Source organism: Haliotis rubra, unplaced genomic scaffold (genome assembly GCF_003918875.1).
Source record: "Haliotis rubra isolate DU_JTF1 unplaced genomic scaffold, ASM391887v1 Scf594, whole genome shotgun sequence".
Taxonomy (NCBI): Eukaryota; Metazoa; Mollusca; class Gastropoda; order Lepetellida; family Haliotidae; genus Haliotis; species Haliotis rubra.
The window spans coordinates 590,230-607,078 of NW_025767295.1; the positions used below are offsets into that span (position 1 = coordinate 590,230).

Below are 16,849 nucleotides of genomic sequence, written 5' to 3' on the forward strand. Positions count from 1 at the left end.
AATACTGCTGAGTGCTGCGTAAAACTAAACTCACTCGTTCACTCACTCACTCATTGCATTGTGTCCATTCTCACTTGCTCACTCCTTCACTCACTCACTCCTTCCTGTACTGGGGCGGTGGGGTAGCCTAGTGGTTAAAGCGTTGGCTCGTCACGCCGAAGACCCGGGTTCGATTCCCCACATGGGTACAATGAGTGAAGCCCATTTCTGGTGTCCCCCGCCGTGATATTGCTGGAATATTGCTCAAAGCGGCATAAAACTAAACTCACTCACTCACTCCTTCCTTTACTCACTCACTCACTCATCGGAATGTCATAACTTTCATGATCAGACTGATAGACTTGCCGGTACGATACCATGATGTGTATCAGCTCAGCATCCCTGCCATTGATTACCAGTAGCAACTATGAAACAAGGGGGAGAGGTTGGGTAACCTCGTGCTTAAAGCTTTCGCTCATCACGCTTAAGACCCAGGTTCGATTCCCCACATGGGTACAATGAGTGAAGCCCATTTCTGGTGTCCCCAACATGATATTGCTGGAACATTGCTAAAAGCGGCATAAAACCAAACTCACTCACTCACTATTAAACAAGGACTTAGACTGAAAACTTAACTTAAAATGTATGTGGTGTCATTTTCAAAGAAAATAAAAACAATTTGTTAATTTGAAACCAAAGACATTAGGAGCACAGCCCAGCAAGAGTGGAACATTTTGTAATGGAAGATCTCATTTCTGATGCTGAAAGAAACAGCTTTCACGCAAGACACAATATAACCGCTCCTCCTTCAGAATTCTCAGGGTGACCTTTAACAAAACATTTCTTTTTCAACTCAGAAAAGTCATGTGCAGAGGCTTAGGATGTGACAACCATTTCTATGGCAGAGAAGTGCTGACTTCTTATGGGTATTTCACACAATCCTGCCAACTTGAACAGTTTCTGTGTTGTGCAGTGCTTCTCCTGTGCATGATTAGGAGCCTTAGTTAGCCATTACTCAGGAGACCCGCTGGTTTGAAGGGAGGCTGGACATATTGTTGGCATAAAGACGTAAATTGTAAATAGTTTTACGACCAAGTGCAAACAGAGAGACAGCTCTGTAAAGTTACTGTGAGGGCAAGATGCATAATCTCCATATGTTGTGGTATACTTAATATATGAAAGAAAAGAGAATGTTAAAACAGAACAGTTTGTGTCAGTATTTCATGCCAGTTAAACAAAGTGTTATATGATTCAAGATTATCATTCTTTCTTTCATTCTTTCTTTCTATGTTTTTATCTTTCTTTTTCTCTCTCACTCTCTCTCTCTTGGTATGGTGGTTAAAGCGTTTGCTCATCACACTAAATACCCTGGTTTGATTCCCCACATGGTTACAATGTGTGAAGCCATTTCTGGTGTCCCCTGCCGTGATATTGATGAAATGATATACTCATATCATTTAACCTGAACATCAAAATCACACACCGCATCACTCACTTTAAATAAAAATATATAGATATGGATGCATTATTAAACCATACTTACTCACTCACTCACCACCCATACCACCCTCTCACTCACTCACTCACCACCCATACCACCCACTCACTCACTCACTCACCACCCATACTACCCTCTCACTCACTCACTCACCACCCATACTACCCTCTCACTCACTCACTCATCACCCATACCACCCACTCACTCACTCACTCACTCACTTACTCACCACCCATACCACCCATACCAATCTCTCTCACTCACTCACTCACCACCCATACTACCCTCTCACTCACTCACTCACCACCCATACTACCCTCTCAATCACTCACCACCCATACCACCCACTCACTCACTCACTCACCACCCATACCACCCTCTCACTCACTAACTCACCACCATACTACCCTCTCACTCACTCACTCACCACCCATACCACCCACTCACTCACTCACACACCACCCATACTACCCTCTCACTCACTCACTATTCACTAACCCATACCACTCACTCACTCACTCACCACCCATACCACCCTCTCACTCACTCACTCACCACCCATACCACCCTCTCACTCACTCACCACCCATACCACCCTCTCACTCACTCACCACCCATACCAACCACTCACTCACTCACTAACCTACTCATAATCACTCACTCACTCACCACCCATACCACCCACTCACTCACTCACTCACCACCCATACCACCCTCTCACTCACTCACTACTCACTAACCCATACCACTCACTCACTCACCTACTCAACCATTCACTAACATGAACATCAAAATTACACACTGCCTCACTGACTAAATAACAAAATATAAATACGGTTGCATTGTTAAACCAAAGTCACTCACCCACTCACCCACCCACTCACTCACTCACTGTGACCCCCCTTTCACGTTTACAGTGTTTTTGTCAAATGAAATACACATTCAAAAAGACAGTCCAACACTTCTGTCCAATTGTTCCGCACATCAAAATCCCCCGCCGTGATATTGCTGGAATATTGCTAAAAGCGGAGTAAAACCAAACTCAGTCAGTCAGTCAGTCCAAAGTCTTGGACTGGAGCCTGGAGATGGATGCCATCATCACCACATACATTTACACAGATTAATTCAGCTATGGGGACAAAAGGCCTCTTCCGACTAAGTGCTGTACACTGGGACGAGGGATGTACAAATATATATGGTCAGCATTAAGAGCTTTGAGAAGATGCGAGAATCTCTTGAAGTTAGTGATTAGTTTTGTGGATTGCTAGCTTCAGAGAGATTGAAAAAGAAGAAACATCAACAAGGATGTTTGTGAGAGAGATATATACCCTCTGAAGCTAACACTGGTTGCAGTTTGTTAACTCACGGTAGAAGAATCACATAACAAAGATCTAATGCATGTCTTTTTGTAGTGTTGAATCGTAAATGTTGAATTCAGAGATAACACATAATGAGAAGGATTAGAGGGGTTTGAATTCTTGTTTTATACATCAAGGTTGATGGTTTTTCTCTTTGAACACTGAGAGAATTATTTTGTTGAAAAAGGGTTCTTGAATGTTGCGTGGATTTAAGTAGAAGAATATCCTGGTATTAAACAGAAGTGTTTATGTAGTGATGTCAATATGAATGGCGGGATCAGCTATTGACATGAAAAGAACATTTCGAGTATAACATTCAGGCAAAAACTACATTGTATTTCTTTAGCCAATTCCAGTATCAATGCACACATCAAACTTGGTCAATCAAAATGTGAAATTTGAGATAAAACATAACTAGACACAATATATATCATATTAACAAACTTGGTGAATAAAAGTTAGAAATTTAAGAGAAAATATTGCTAGACACAATATAAATTGTATAAACAACTTGGTCTATAAAAATCTGAAATTTGAGCTAAAGCATAACTAGACATATTAAATAAATCATATTAGTAACAATTTGAAATTTGAGATCAAACATCATTAGATGCAATACAATTTGAAATTTGAGATCAACACTCGTAAACACAATATAAATCTAATCTCCTGTTCTGCTACTCATTGTTTTATGTGAAGAGATTACGATTATTATCGCGTGCATGGTCTTGTAAACTAAGCTGAAAATAACAATCAGCTCCTCCCACAACAAAATACAGTATTGGCTTGAGGTACATTATGGATAAATAACAATATGGATTTAGGGGAACGGTACATGGATAAATAACAATATGGATTTAGGGGAATGGTACATGGATAAATAACAATATGGATTTAGGGGAACGGTACATGGATAAATAACAATATGGATTTAGGGGAACGGTACATGGATAAATAACAATATGGATTTAGGAGAATGGTACATGGATAAATAACAATATGGATTTAGGGGAATGGTACATGGATAAATAACAATATGGATTTAGGGGAATGGTACATATATAAATAACAATACGGATTAAGGGGAACGGTACATATATAAATAACAATATGGATTTAAGGGGGATGGTACATGAATTGTATTGACAGAATGGGTTTCTGTCTGAACGGGTATATCGTGGGTGCCATCTGCCTAAGGCTGCGAAAATCACAGTGGCAATAATGTCTCACTCCCTCTATCTATCTAAAGCAGGTTTGGTTCTCCAATACAATCTGTTGGTTTCACAGATCAGTCAGTTTTGTGTAAGCTGTTGGTACTGACAAACACTGCCTTGAAGTAATTCTCTTGAGACCCGAGATTACGAATGCCATGCGTCTTCTGTTTATGCATAGATAGACTTTGAGTTTGTGGATTTAATCTGCATTACTTTGATAGAGTGTATATGACAACTGAATTTACTGTGGCCGAGATGACCTCTACTGAGGTCAGACATGTGCCATGATGCATTGGTTCCGAGTGAACAGTCAGTGATAGAAACTAGGGATTGAATTGATCTGGACTTGCTGTAGTGTTAACCAATAATTACTCTCTCTCTTTCTCTCTCTCTCTCTCTCTCTCTCTCTCTCTCTCTCTCTCTCTCTCTCTCTCTCTCTCTCTCTCTCTCTCTCTCTCTCTCTCTCTCTCTCTCTCTCTCTCTCTCTCTCTCTCTCTCTCCTCTCTCTCTCTCTCTCTCTGTCTCTCTCTCTCCTCTCCTCTCCGTCTCTCTCTCTCTCTCTCCTGTCTCTCCCTCCGTCCTCTCTCTCTCTCTCTCTCTCTCTCCCTCTCTCTCTCTCTCCTCTCTCTCCTGTCCCCTCTCCCTCTCTCGTCTCTCTCTCTCTCCTCTCTCTCTCTCTCTCTCTCTCTCTCTCTCACTCTCTCGCAGTGGGGTAGCCTAGTGGTTAAGGCATTCACTTGTCACGCTGAAGACCTGGGTTCGATTCCCCAGATGGGCACAATGTGTGAAGCTCATTTCTGCTGTCCCCCACTGTGATATTGCTGGAATATTGCTAAAAGCGGCGTAAAACTAAACTCACTCACTCGCATTTTATATATCTTATGTATGTATATGGTTGTGAAGTCCATTTCTGGGTGGTGGGGTAGGCTAGCGGATAAAGTGTTTGCTGATCATGCTAAAGGCCTGGGTTCGATTGCCCACATGGGTACAATGGGTGAAGCCCATTTCGGGTGTCCCGCCGTGATATTGATAGATTATTGCTCAAGCAACATCAAACAAAACTGATTAACTCACTCACTCACTCACTCACTCACTCACTCACTCACTCACTCACTCACTCACTCACTCACTCACTCACTCACTCACTCACTCACTCACTCACTCACTCACTCACTCACTCACTCACTCACTCACTCATGGTCTGGAGGACCTTTCTGAGGTCACACTGACCCTGCCTTACAGTGTCTGTTGGCAACACACAGTAAATGCCAGAGCGAAATTGTAAGACATAACCCACAGTCCTTTTACCTTAGTCAGAATAATGTCTGCCCAGGCTGTCTGAGTGAACATATGTGTACATTGGAAAGTTGGACACATGTAACCACAGCCAGACAAGGTGTATTAGTGTGTGTTAAGTCATTCAGCCCTTTTAAAGCTGATATTTCGATTTATGAATCTCCAGTACTGTTAAAGTCAGGGTTAAACCTCGCTCACTCACTCACTTACCCACTCACACAACTCTCACTTACCCACAAACTCACTCACTCACTCACCTTCACTACACTCACTCACTCACTTGTAGTTTCATCCAGCTTATATGGGGAATGTGAGGGGTATGTAAGTTTCAGAAGTCAGATTAAGAAAAATACTTTTCAGATTTTACATTTCTCATAATTTATTATGATTAAAATTATTTTAGGATATCCAGCATCTAGAAGCTAGTTTTTCCAACTCTTGGCTAATGTTGAATACGGCAAGACATCCATCACAAATGTGTTGTACAGGTGCGCTGGAACAGGAAGTTCTGGGGTTCTCCCAGAAACATGGCCGCTGTCGCCTCCCAGATCTATTACTGGCAATATGCTGACATTGTGTATGGAGGAAGTACACCCTGCCTTATCAAGATGATTAAAAATTAATTCATAAAACAGCAACAAAATAAACAGAACCTTCTGTCTGTCTGGTAGAAGTTGTTTTCTTTCCTGTTTAAATGTCAAACATGGATTTTATACCGAGATTTTATTGTCAACAGAAATTGATCATTACTGTCCTAGTTTAGGGCTGGTGTGCTAGATAGTGTAGCCCAAGGTTATGTTAATAACATGGTTTGATTTTACTTCAGCAATTTAGAATTTAACATTTTCTTGAGGATGATATAACTTGGTGCAATTTGGGGGCAGAATTGACCCCCATCTACATTTGGTCTTTAGAGGTGATTAAGTGGATTGGGTGGTCAGACTTGGCGACTTGGTTGACGGCATCGTACCTGGATCACTGGATTGTCTGGTCCAGATACAGTACCATATACTGAGTGAGTGAGTTATTATTTAACGTCACATCGGCAATATTTCAGCCATATCGTGACGAAAACTATTTATACAATAAAAAGTGAAATGAGAACATTTGACATTGAAATGGAATATATGTATGTTATAAAAACCTGTCGACGAAGGACAGTTAAAAAACTAGAATATCACAAGTACAACTAAAACTAGTATGGAGAGTTAAAACTGATAGCACTATTTGGACAATACACAAGCTATAGATCGCCAACACCAGAAGGTAGATCACCATACCAGGGACCATGGGGACTTACAGTACCTTGGCGTACCATATACTGTCATATTGCCGGAATACTGCCGGAATATTTCCCTGTTCTGTGTTTACGATCTACATCAAACATTGGAACAGCAAACTAGAAAAATGAAACATTAACCATTTTTAAATTTATTCTGTGTCTTTGATATGTTAACAGTCTGTTATTTGGGGCTTTGCCTAGTCTCTAAACTTTACAATTTCTCCTTATTTCATGGATAAATTTAAGTACTGTCAACAAATGCTATATTGCTTAGCCTCTAAACTATAATTCCTCCCTATATCATGGATATATTTAAGTACTGTCAACAAATGCTATATTGCTTAGCCTCTAAACTATAATTCCTCCCTATATCATGGATATATTTAAGTACTGTCAACAAATGCTATATTGCTTAACCTCTAAACTTTAATTCCTCCCTATATCATGGATATATTTAAGTACTGTCAACAAGTGCTATATTGCTTAACCTCTAAACTATAATTCCGCCCTATATCATGGATATATTTAAGTACTGTCAACAAATGCTATATTGCTTAGCCTCTAAACTATAATTCCTCCCTATATCATGGATATATTTAAGTACTGTCAACAAGTGCTATATTGCTTAACCTCTAAACTATAATTCCACTTCCCTATATCATGGATATATTTAAGTACTGTCAACAAGTGCTATATTGCTTAGCCTCTAAACTATAATTCCTTTCTATATCATGGATATATTTAAGTACTGTCAACAAATGATTTGCTTAGCCTCTAAACTTTAATTCCTCCCTATTTCATAGATAAATTTAAGTACTGTCAACAAATGCTATATTGCTTAACCTCTAAACTATAATTCCGCCCTATATCATGGATATATTTAAGTACTGTCAACAAATGCTATATTGCTTAACCTCTAAACTATAATTCCTCCCTATATCATGGATATATTTAAGTACTGTCAACAAATGATTTGCTTAGCCTCTAAACTATAATTCCTGCCTATATCATGGATATATTTAAGTACTGTCAACAAATGCTATATTGCTTAACCTCTAAACTATAATTCCTCCCTATATCATGGATATATTTAAGTACTGTCAACAAGTGCTATATTGCTTAGCCTCTAAACTATAATTCCTCCCTATATCATGGATATATTTAAGTACTGTCAACAAATGATTTGCTTAGCCTCTAAACTATAATTCCTCCCTATATCATGGATATATTTAAGTACTGTCAACAAATGCTATATTGCTTAACCTCTAAACTTTAATTCCTCCCTATATCATGGATATATTTAAGTACTGTCAACAAATGATTTGCTTAGCCTCTAAACTTTAATTCCTCCCTATATCATGGATATATTTAAGTACTGTCAACAAATGCTATATTGCTTAACCTCTAAACTATAATTCCTTTCTATATCATGGATATATTTAAGTACTGTCAACAAATGATTTGCTTAGCCTCTAAACTTTAATTCCTCCCTATATCATGGATATATTTAAGTACTGTCAACAAATGCTATATTGCTTAACCTCTAAACTTTAATTCCTCCCTATATCATGGATATATTTAAGTACTGTCAACAAATGATTTGCTTAGCCTCTAAACTATAATTCCTCCCTATATCATGGATATATTTAAGTACTGTCAACAAATGATTTGCTTAGCCTCTAAACTATAATTCCTCCCTATATCATGGATATATTTAAGTACTGTCAACAAATGATTTGTTTAGCCTCTAAACTATAATTCCGCCCTATATCATGGATATATTTAAGTACTGTCAACAAATGATTTGTTTAGCCTCTAAACTATAATTCCTCCCTATATCATGGATATATTTAAGTACTGTCAACAAATGCTATATTGCTTAACCTCTAAACTATAATTCCTCCCTATATCATGGATATATTTAAGTACTGTCAACAAATGCTATATTGCTTAACCTCTAAACTATAATTCCTTTCTATATCATGGATATATTTAAGTACTGTCAACAAATGATTTGCTTAGCCTCTAAACTTTAATTCCTCCCTATATCATGGATATATTTAAGTACTGTCAACAAATGCTATATTGCTTAACCTCTAAACTATAATTCCTCCCTATATCATGGATATATTTAAGTACTGTCAACAAATGATTTGCTTAGCCTCTAAACTTTAATTCCTCCCTATATCATGGATATATTTAAGTACTGTCAACAAATGCTATATTGCTTAACCTCTAAACTATAATTCCTTTCTATATCATGGATATATTTAAGTACTGTCAACAAGTGCTATATTGCTTAGCCTCTAAACTATAATTCCTCCCTATATCATGGATATATTTAAGTACTGTCAACAAATGATTTGCTTAGCCTCTAAACTTTAATTCCTCCCTATATCATGGATATATTTAAGTACTGTCAACAAATGATTTGTTTAGCCTCTAAACTATAATTCCTCCCTATATCATGGATATATTTAAGTACTGTCAACAAATGCTATATTGCTTAACCTCTAAACTATAATTCCTCCCTATATCATGGATATATTTAAGTACTGTCAACAAATGATTTGTTTAGCCTCTAAACTATAATTCCTCCTTATATCATGGATATATTTAAGTACTGTCAACAAATGCTATATTGCTTAACCTCTAAACTATAATTCCTTTCTATATCATGGATATATTTAAGTAGTGTCAACAAATGCTTTGCCCACTCTATAAACTTTTATTTCTGTCCCATTTCATTCATAAATTTAAGTACCATCAACAATCTCTTTGCCTTCTTCATACACACGTAACTGAGTAACATTATTCAGGGCTGTCAAGGCTCATGACCCCAGAATGATTTTCATTTGCTTCCTCTTCCAAATCAACGCTTTCAGATTCTGCTCAAAATTATTGAAATTCATCCATGTGGTTGGATGTTTCAGCATGATTATCTCAAAAAGTTCGTCCTGATGCACAGTTTCAGGTTTCTGCTGAAGAAGGCCTACTCCCAGTGCTGAAATATTCTAAGATTATCAGAGAAAACTTTATAACAAGCCGTGTCTGTTGATTGTCACATTTGGAGGCCGTTTCTGCCAATGTGGATCCGATTCAGCCAAGTGTTAAACAGACGCTGTTCAAGTATGGTAGATAGAGGTCGAAGCAGTTGCTTCTGCTGACATTTTCCCATGCATTCCCTCTACATTTAGACCTGCTGCTATGACGGCTGTCAGTGGGCTGACTATTCAGTTTCAATAATGGCGGGTGGTATATTGAAATCCTTTGCATCAACTTGATAGATATCTCTGCTATGAATAGAAATAAATTATTTGGCTTGTATGGTGATATCATACACTGACATAGTTCTCTAATCAATGGGGCAGTGGGTAGCCTAATGGTTAAAGTGTACGCTCATCACGCCAAAGACCTGGGTTCGATTCCGAACATGGGTACAATGTGTGACGTCCATTTCTGGTGTCTCCTGCCATGATATTGCTGGAATATTGCTAAAAGTGGCGTAAAACTAAACTCACTCACTCACTCACTCTACACACTAATTTTCATTTGAGACACTCTATGGTCATGCTAAGGCCACACAAATTTTATGTGTTCTTTTAAATGAAATATTCTTGGTTCTGTGACTTTTGTTTCAAAACATTAATTATATTCAGAGATACTTTTATTGTTTGAGTGGCAAACTGTATACTTCTATGAATCATCTAGGTTAATTTGTACTTGATTGCCTCTGTGGTGTAGTGGACAAAGTGTTTGCCTAGAGAGTGGAGGTTGGTGGTTGGATCCCTGGCTCGTTGTATTAGCTGACATTGGCGTTACTAAAACACATCTCGACTTGAGAAGATCTGAGTTAGAATTGGTCTTCAGCAACCCATGCTTGTCATAAGAGGTGACTAATGGGATCAGGTTGTCAGGCTTGCTTACTTGGTCGACACATGTCTGTGTATATCAACAGAGTAGATCGATGCTCATGCTGTTGATCACTGGATTGTCTGGTCCAAACTCGATCACCCGTGAAGGTCATGTTAGAATGAATCTTCAGAAACCCATGCTTGTCGTAAGAGGTGACTAACGGGATTGGGTGGTCAGGCTCGCGACTTGGTTGACACATGTCATCGGTTCCCAAGTGCGCAGATCAATGCTCATGCTGTTGATCACTGGATTGTCTGGTCCAGACTCAATTATTTTCAGACCGCTGCCATATAGCTGGATTATTGCTGAGTGCGGTGTTTAACAACAACTAACCAACCTGCCAATACTTATACACATACTATGGTGGTCGTAGTGTTGAAGTCAATTTGTTGAATGAGGCCCTGTGCTACAATGAGAGTTTCAGATTGGGGTAGTATCACCCATCATTCCTCAGGAGGTGTTTATTGGAGCTAAGTACATGTGCTGAATTATTTTAATCACAAACTGCCCAAATAAATTGCCAAGACCCTGTAGATCATTTGGAGAAGCACCATTAGGAGAGAAAACTAATTTAACCCATAGATCTGGTTCCTGAAAGTAATCTTACCGTTTATTGACTGTTGTATGTACATGTGTCACTGTTGGATCCATGGTCAAAAGTTCTTGGAGCAGCATATATTGTGGTGGTTTTGTCACATTGCTGCTAGTACTCATTGGTCAATAGAGAACTTGTGCAAAGGATTTGATTGGTTGAAAGAGAATACTCAGATTGTGACAAATTTAAGTTCATTTTCTTTACACTGTTGCAGGTGTTTGCGAGTAAGGATGAAAAAAACCCACAAATTAGTGTTCCTGTTTCCAAAATATGTTATCCTAATGCATTTTAAATATTGTTATTATTCTTATACACTACACCTATAGAAGTACCTGCTCAAGTGCAGTTTATTTGTAGTGAATCCAGTTCCCATACTCAACCCCTTGGAAAGCCTGGGGGGTTGGGTTGGGGGTTGGGATTGGGGTTGGCGTGTTTAGTGGTGGTGTGTGGTCCTGTGTGTAGAGCTCCGGTCTCAAATCAGTTGAAGTTAAGCAAAGTTGGGTGTGGACAGTCCTTGGATGGGTTTACCGTGTTTGACAGCTTGACTCCTGAAAGTTTCTAGTACTTCAGACCTGCCCCACCAAGAAGCACATGTGATACATGTGGTCTCACCTTAGGCAAGTGAGTTTGTTCAAAATTGCCTCTGTTCACCCAGCAGAAAATGGGTACCCGGTGGGATAAGTCATGTGACTATTAACCGTCTTGTGCCTCACAGGCAGCTTGGGTTATCCGGGGTAATAATAATCAGCGCTTTGAGCATTTCTGCGCTTGTAGCAAACACAACGGATGGAAAATAGCGCATAACAAATGCACTTACTCAATTATTATAAAAATCGATCAACTTTTTCCACAAAAAGTACAAATGTTTGTTTTGCCCTTTGTTGTTATACCAAAAAAAAGGCTGGTCAAAAAGTGAGGCTTCTCCCGCTCCTTATATGTATAGGAGAAAACACGACCCCTTGGTTTTGGTAGAGAATGTAAAACTTTGGGAGGAGGGAAATCTCGAGGGTCTGTTTCTATCCGTGTATGGTTGATCTGATGTGAGTTGTCTGTTTCACAGGGGAGCAAGGAAAACCGGTTACTATCAACAAAGACAACCTGGCTCCCGCAGAAAGGAAGAAGTATGACGACGGCTGGCAGAAAAATGCCTACAACCAGTATGCCAGCGACATGATCTCACTCCATAGAAGTCTGCCGGACGTCCGAGACAAAGAGTAAGTCTAGGTCTGGGAAGTCCACTACTGTGGAGGAGGCTCTATGTGATTCTTTTCAGTAAAGGCGGTGGGGTAGCCTTGTGGTTAAAGTGTTCACTCATCATGCGAAAGGTCTGGGTTTGATTCCCCACATGGGTACAATGTGTGAAGGCCATTTCTGGTGTCACCCGCTGTGATATTGCTGGCATATTGATAAAAGTGTCATAAAACCATACTCGCTCACTAACCCACCACTGTGGGATTCTAGTGGTTGTCCCACGGAGTATATACCCACATCACCTAATTGTCCTGCCTAACCTTCTCACACATCACAACCGGTACTGCTGGTTAAACGGGATCAAGTTTTGGATGGTCCAAGTCAGTGATTTGGTTAATGGCGTCTCTTCATTCTATGACAACATTGAGTGTCATTCATAATATCAATCCCAGGATTGTCTGGTCCAGTTTTCATTATTTACATACTGCTTTCATATAGCTGAATTAGGTTAGGAGCAGTTTTAAATTACAAATTACATACATCGTCCTGAAGTAGATCTGGATTTTTGAAGTCACAGACAGGGAGCAAGTCTTGATCATACTAGTCTTTGAGGAGGAGATCTGTTAGTTTTGTCGGTCACTATGATGCCAATGTGATGTGGTATGTGTAACTGCAGTCAGCCTGCCTAAATGTGAAGTTCTTCATAATCTTGTGTACATGGATTGAGATGTGACGGATTACACTGAAAAATTGCTGATGACATGCTGCAGCAACAGCTCATGGAGGTTCGTGTTTACAGTTGGAAAGTTAACCTCTCACAGACTAGAATTTGAGATTTTCTACACATTTCAGCCTCACCAGCATGATGTTGGATTTCAAGTTACGACTTTGTTTGGCTTACAGGCACAATATTGTTGTGTTGAAAACATGGCTTATCACCCAAACCTGGAAAGCTTCTATGGCCATGTAGTTCAGTCAGTGATTCATCCATACATCTACTCACGTTCTCTGTCCCTCATTCATTATTCTCACTGGTTACCCACCCACCCATATACCCAATCACTCTCTCTCACTCACTCACTGTCACCCAATTCACTCACTCACTCACACCCAATTCACTCACTCACTCTCACCCAATTCATTCACTCACTCACCAGGGGCGGATCCAGATGGGGGCGGTGGGGTTGTATACCCTCCTCTCCCCTGAGAAAAAAATTCCCTGAGGAACATTTCCCCCTTACCTTTGGACTTCATATTTATGTGCCACCCTCCTTCTCCAAAACCCTGGATCCATCCCTGCTCACTCTCTCACTCCCACCCAGTTCATTCAAACTCACCACCCAATTCACTTACTCTCACCCACTCACTCACTCACCCATCCACTTACTCACTCTTACCAATCCATTCACTCACTTACTCATCCAATCAAATTAAGTATTTTTCAATTGAAGAAGATTAAATTTAGACGTTCCAGAATATTCATTCATCAATTTAAATGCAACATAATTTTATCAGAGTTTCCGCAGAATGGTCACGTGACCATGACGCGGCCCAACCCCAACCACGCCGCCCCGACGGTGAGCGACAAGTCTGTCTGTATTGTCCTCTAGGCACTCCATCCTTCATTATCATCCAACGAGACACTTGGGATTCTCAGCCGATAAATAGACTAGGAGATATTTCACCAGACAAACTGAGACGAGATTACATAGGCAGGAACCTCCCTAGAGAAAAAAATCACAAAATCAATTAGTCACATCAATGGAAAATTTAAACTTTATTATGTCTGTGTTTGTTGCAAAAAGCAGTCAGCGTTTTTTGGCTCACTCAATCCCAGACAGTTAAAAAGCAGTTGAACAAAATACACGCTGAACACCAACCACTGAATTTTATACTAGTGAGGGTTGTATATATCTGAACTTAAGTATTTTGCTTTTAAAGGAATAGTTTCTGAGGAGAAGAAAGAGCAAAGTTTTAAAATATAAGCTTTTGAAACATTTCACGAATTGCAAGTAAAATCAATAGGTTGTGTTTTCGTCCAGGGTCTCTAAGTAGAACCGACTATGGACTCGTAGAATTTTCGGCCTTGTGATTGTTTGACATACGAGCTCGTGTCAACAAGGGCTTAAAATCCTGTTAAAAATTTGGAGAAATGTTTAAACTATCTTGTTAATTTTGTGCTTGCCAAACGTTTTGTTGTGCAATTGCCTTATTTGTTCTGAATCATTCCAGGTTCTATTGAAAAGAATTGCACAAAAAATACTCTGTTCTAAAAAACAAAGCAATTGACAAAGGGTGGTGTTTTCAAACGTTACATTTGTTGAAGATCTTGCTGAGTGTGTCATGATGTAACTATTGAGATGTGGATGATATATCGTACTGTAACATGTATGATATATCGTTACCTGTAAAATGTATGATATATAGTTACCTGTAACATGCATGATATATTGCTATATGTAACATGTATGATATATAGTTACCTGTAACATGTATGATATATCATTACCTGTAACATGTATGATATATCATTACCTGTAACATGCATGATATATCACTGACTGTAACATGCATGATATATCACTGACTGTATGATAGTTTCTACATTACTAGGATATAACTAGTATATACCTGACAATGATATAACTTGTATATTGTGGACTGTGATATAGTTACAGTTATATTATTGACTGTCCTGTGGCTGCTATGCTACTGTATGGCTAGTATATATATGTATAATTGTTATGGGTATATTACTGGCCATGATATTAATGGTACATTGCTGACTATGATATAAAGGGTAGATTGCTGACTATGATGTAAATGTTAGATTGCTGACTATGATATAAATGGTAGATTGCTGACTATGATATAAAGGGTAAATTGCTGGTTATACTGATATATATATGGTAGATTGCTGACTATGATGTAGTGGTAGATTGCTGACTGTGATATATTGGGTAGATTGCTGACTATGATATAAAGGGTAAATTGCTGGTTATACTGATATATATATGGTAGATTGCTGACTATGATGTAAATGGTAGATTGCTGACTGTGATATATATGGTAGATTGCTGACTATGATATAAAGGGTAAATTGCTGGTTATAATTATATATAGGGTAGATTGCTTACTATGATGTAAATGGTAGATTGCTGACTATGGGTGGAATGTGTGAAGCCCATTTCTTGTGTCAGCCACTGTGATATTGCTGGAATATTGCTAAAAGTGGCGTGAAACTAAACTAACTCACAATATATCTGACGTTTAGACTCTAAGTCCGTTGAGTTGTGTCCTGCACTAAGAGCTGTTTCCTCCTGTACTTTTAGAAACTTATTTTAAAAATACAGATAATACTTGTCCAATGTTTTAACTTAGCTCTCTTTATTTGTTCAAAATCCAAGTCAGATTTTCATGTATTCCTTGAAACTTGTTAAATATTTTAATCTCATGTTAAGAATCTTTGTTGCTTTACCGAATATTTGTTATTTGCATAAAGCGAAGAATAAACTTGCGAGTATTTACACTTAATGTTCAGCTCAAACATAGCTCTTAAAATTTATTATCTTATGATGAAATTTAGCCTCTATGTAAATAGGCACAACTACTGGTCAGATTGATGATGTCAAAAACATGCTTTAGATAAATACAGACGTCGTTGAATAATATTTAATCATTTAGGATTTAATCTTATATGATTCATTTTTAGGACTAGGCTATTTTTAGAGTTAGCAATCATCTAAATGAATCAAGTTTGTAAAGTGTAGGTCATAGCTGAGATATGTATCATAAAGACAAAAGTTGGACGTTCAAGTGTGTATCTGTTTTGGTTTCCTTGCTTTCTCTACAGAGAAGAATAGTCCCCCTCTATAAGTTATTACTCTTCATTTCTGAAAACGCATCTGTTCATCATTTCCATTGAAGATTTTTTACTGTGATTATGCCCTTCAATCATGCATTGAACATGGAATATGCTCACTATAAAATGATGATGATGATCACCATCATCATCATCATCATCATCATCACCACCACCACCACCACCATCATCATCATCATCATCATCATCACCATCATCACCACCACCATCATCATCATCATCATCATCATCATCATCACCATCATCACCACCATCACCATCATCATCATCATCATCACCATCATCACCACCACCACCATCATCATCATCATCATCATCATCATCACCACCACCACCACCATCATCATCATCATCATCATCATCACCACCACCACCACCATCATCATCATCATCATCATCATCACCACCATCATCATCATCATCATCATCATCATCATCATCATCATCATCATCATCACCTTCATCATCATCATCATCACCACCATCACCACCACCACCACCACCACCATCATCATCATCATCATTGCTGCCACTTTCAGCAATATTCCAGCAATATCACAGCAGGGGACACCAGAAATGTGCTTCACACATTGTACCCATGTGGGGAATCAAACCCTGGTCTTAGTCATGATGAGCGA

General features: G+C 38.8%; 1 protein-coding gene across 5 annotated transcripts in view; it reads left to right on the top strand.

Moving 5' to 3' along the window:
- The window catches only part of LOC124255131 (polypeptide N-acetylgalactosaminyltransferase 5-like), a 392,350-nt gene that overhangs the window by 350,146 nt on the left and 25,355 nt on the right, over positions 1 to 16,849 (top strand). For all 5 annotated transcript variants that reach the window (XM_046688967.1, XM_046688968.1, XM_046688970.1 and 2 more), the window contains one exon: positions 12,198 to 12,351. In XM_046688967.1, the coding sequence (XP_046544923.1) occupies positions 12,198 to 12,351 (154 nt within the window). The remainder of the gene's footprint in view (positions 1 to 12,197; positions 12,352 to 16,849) is intronic.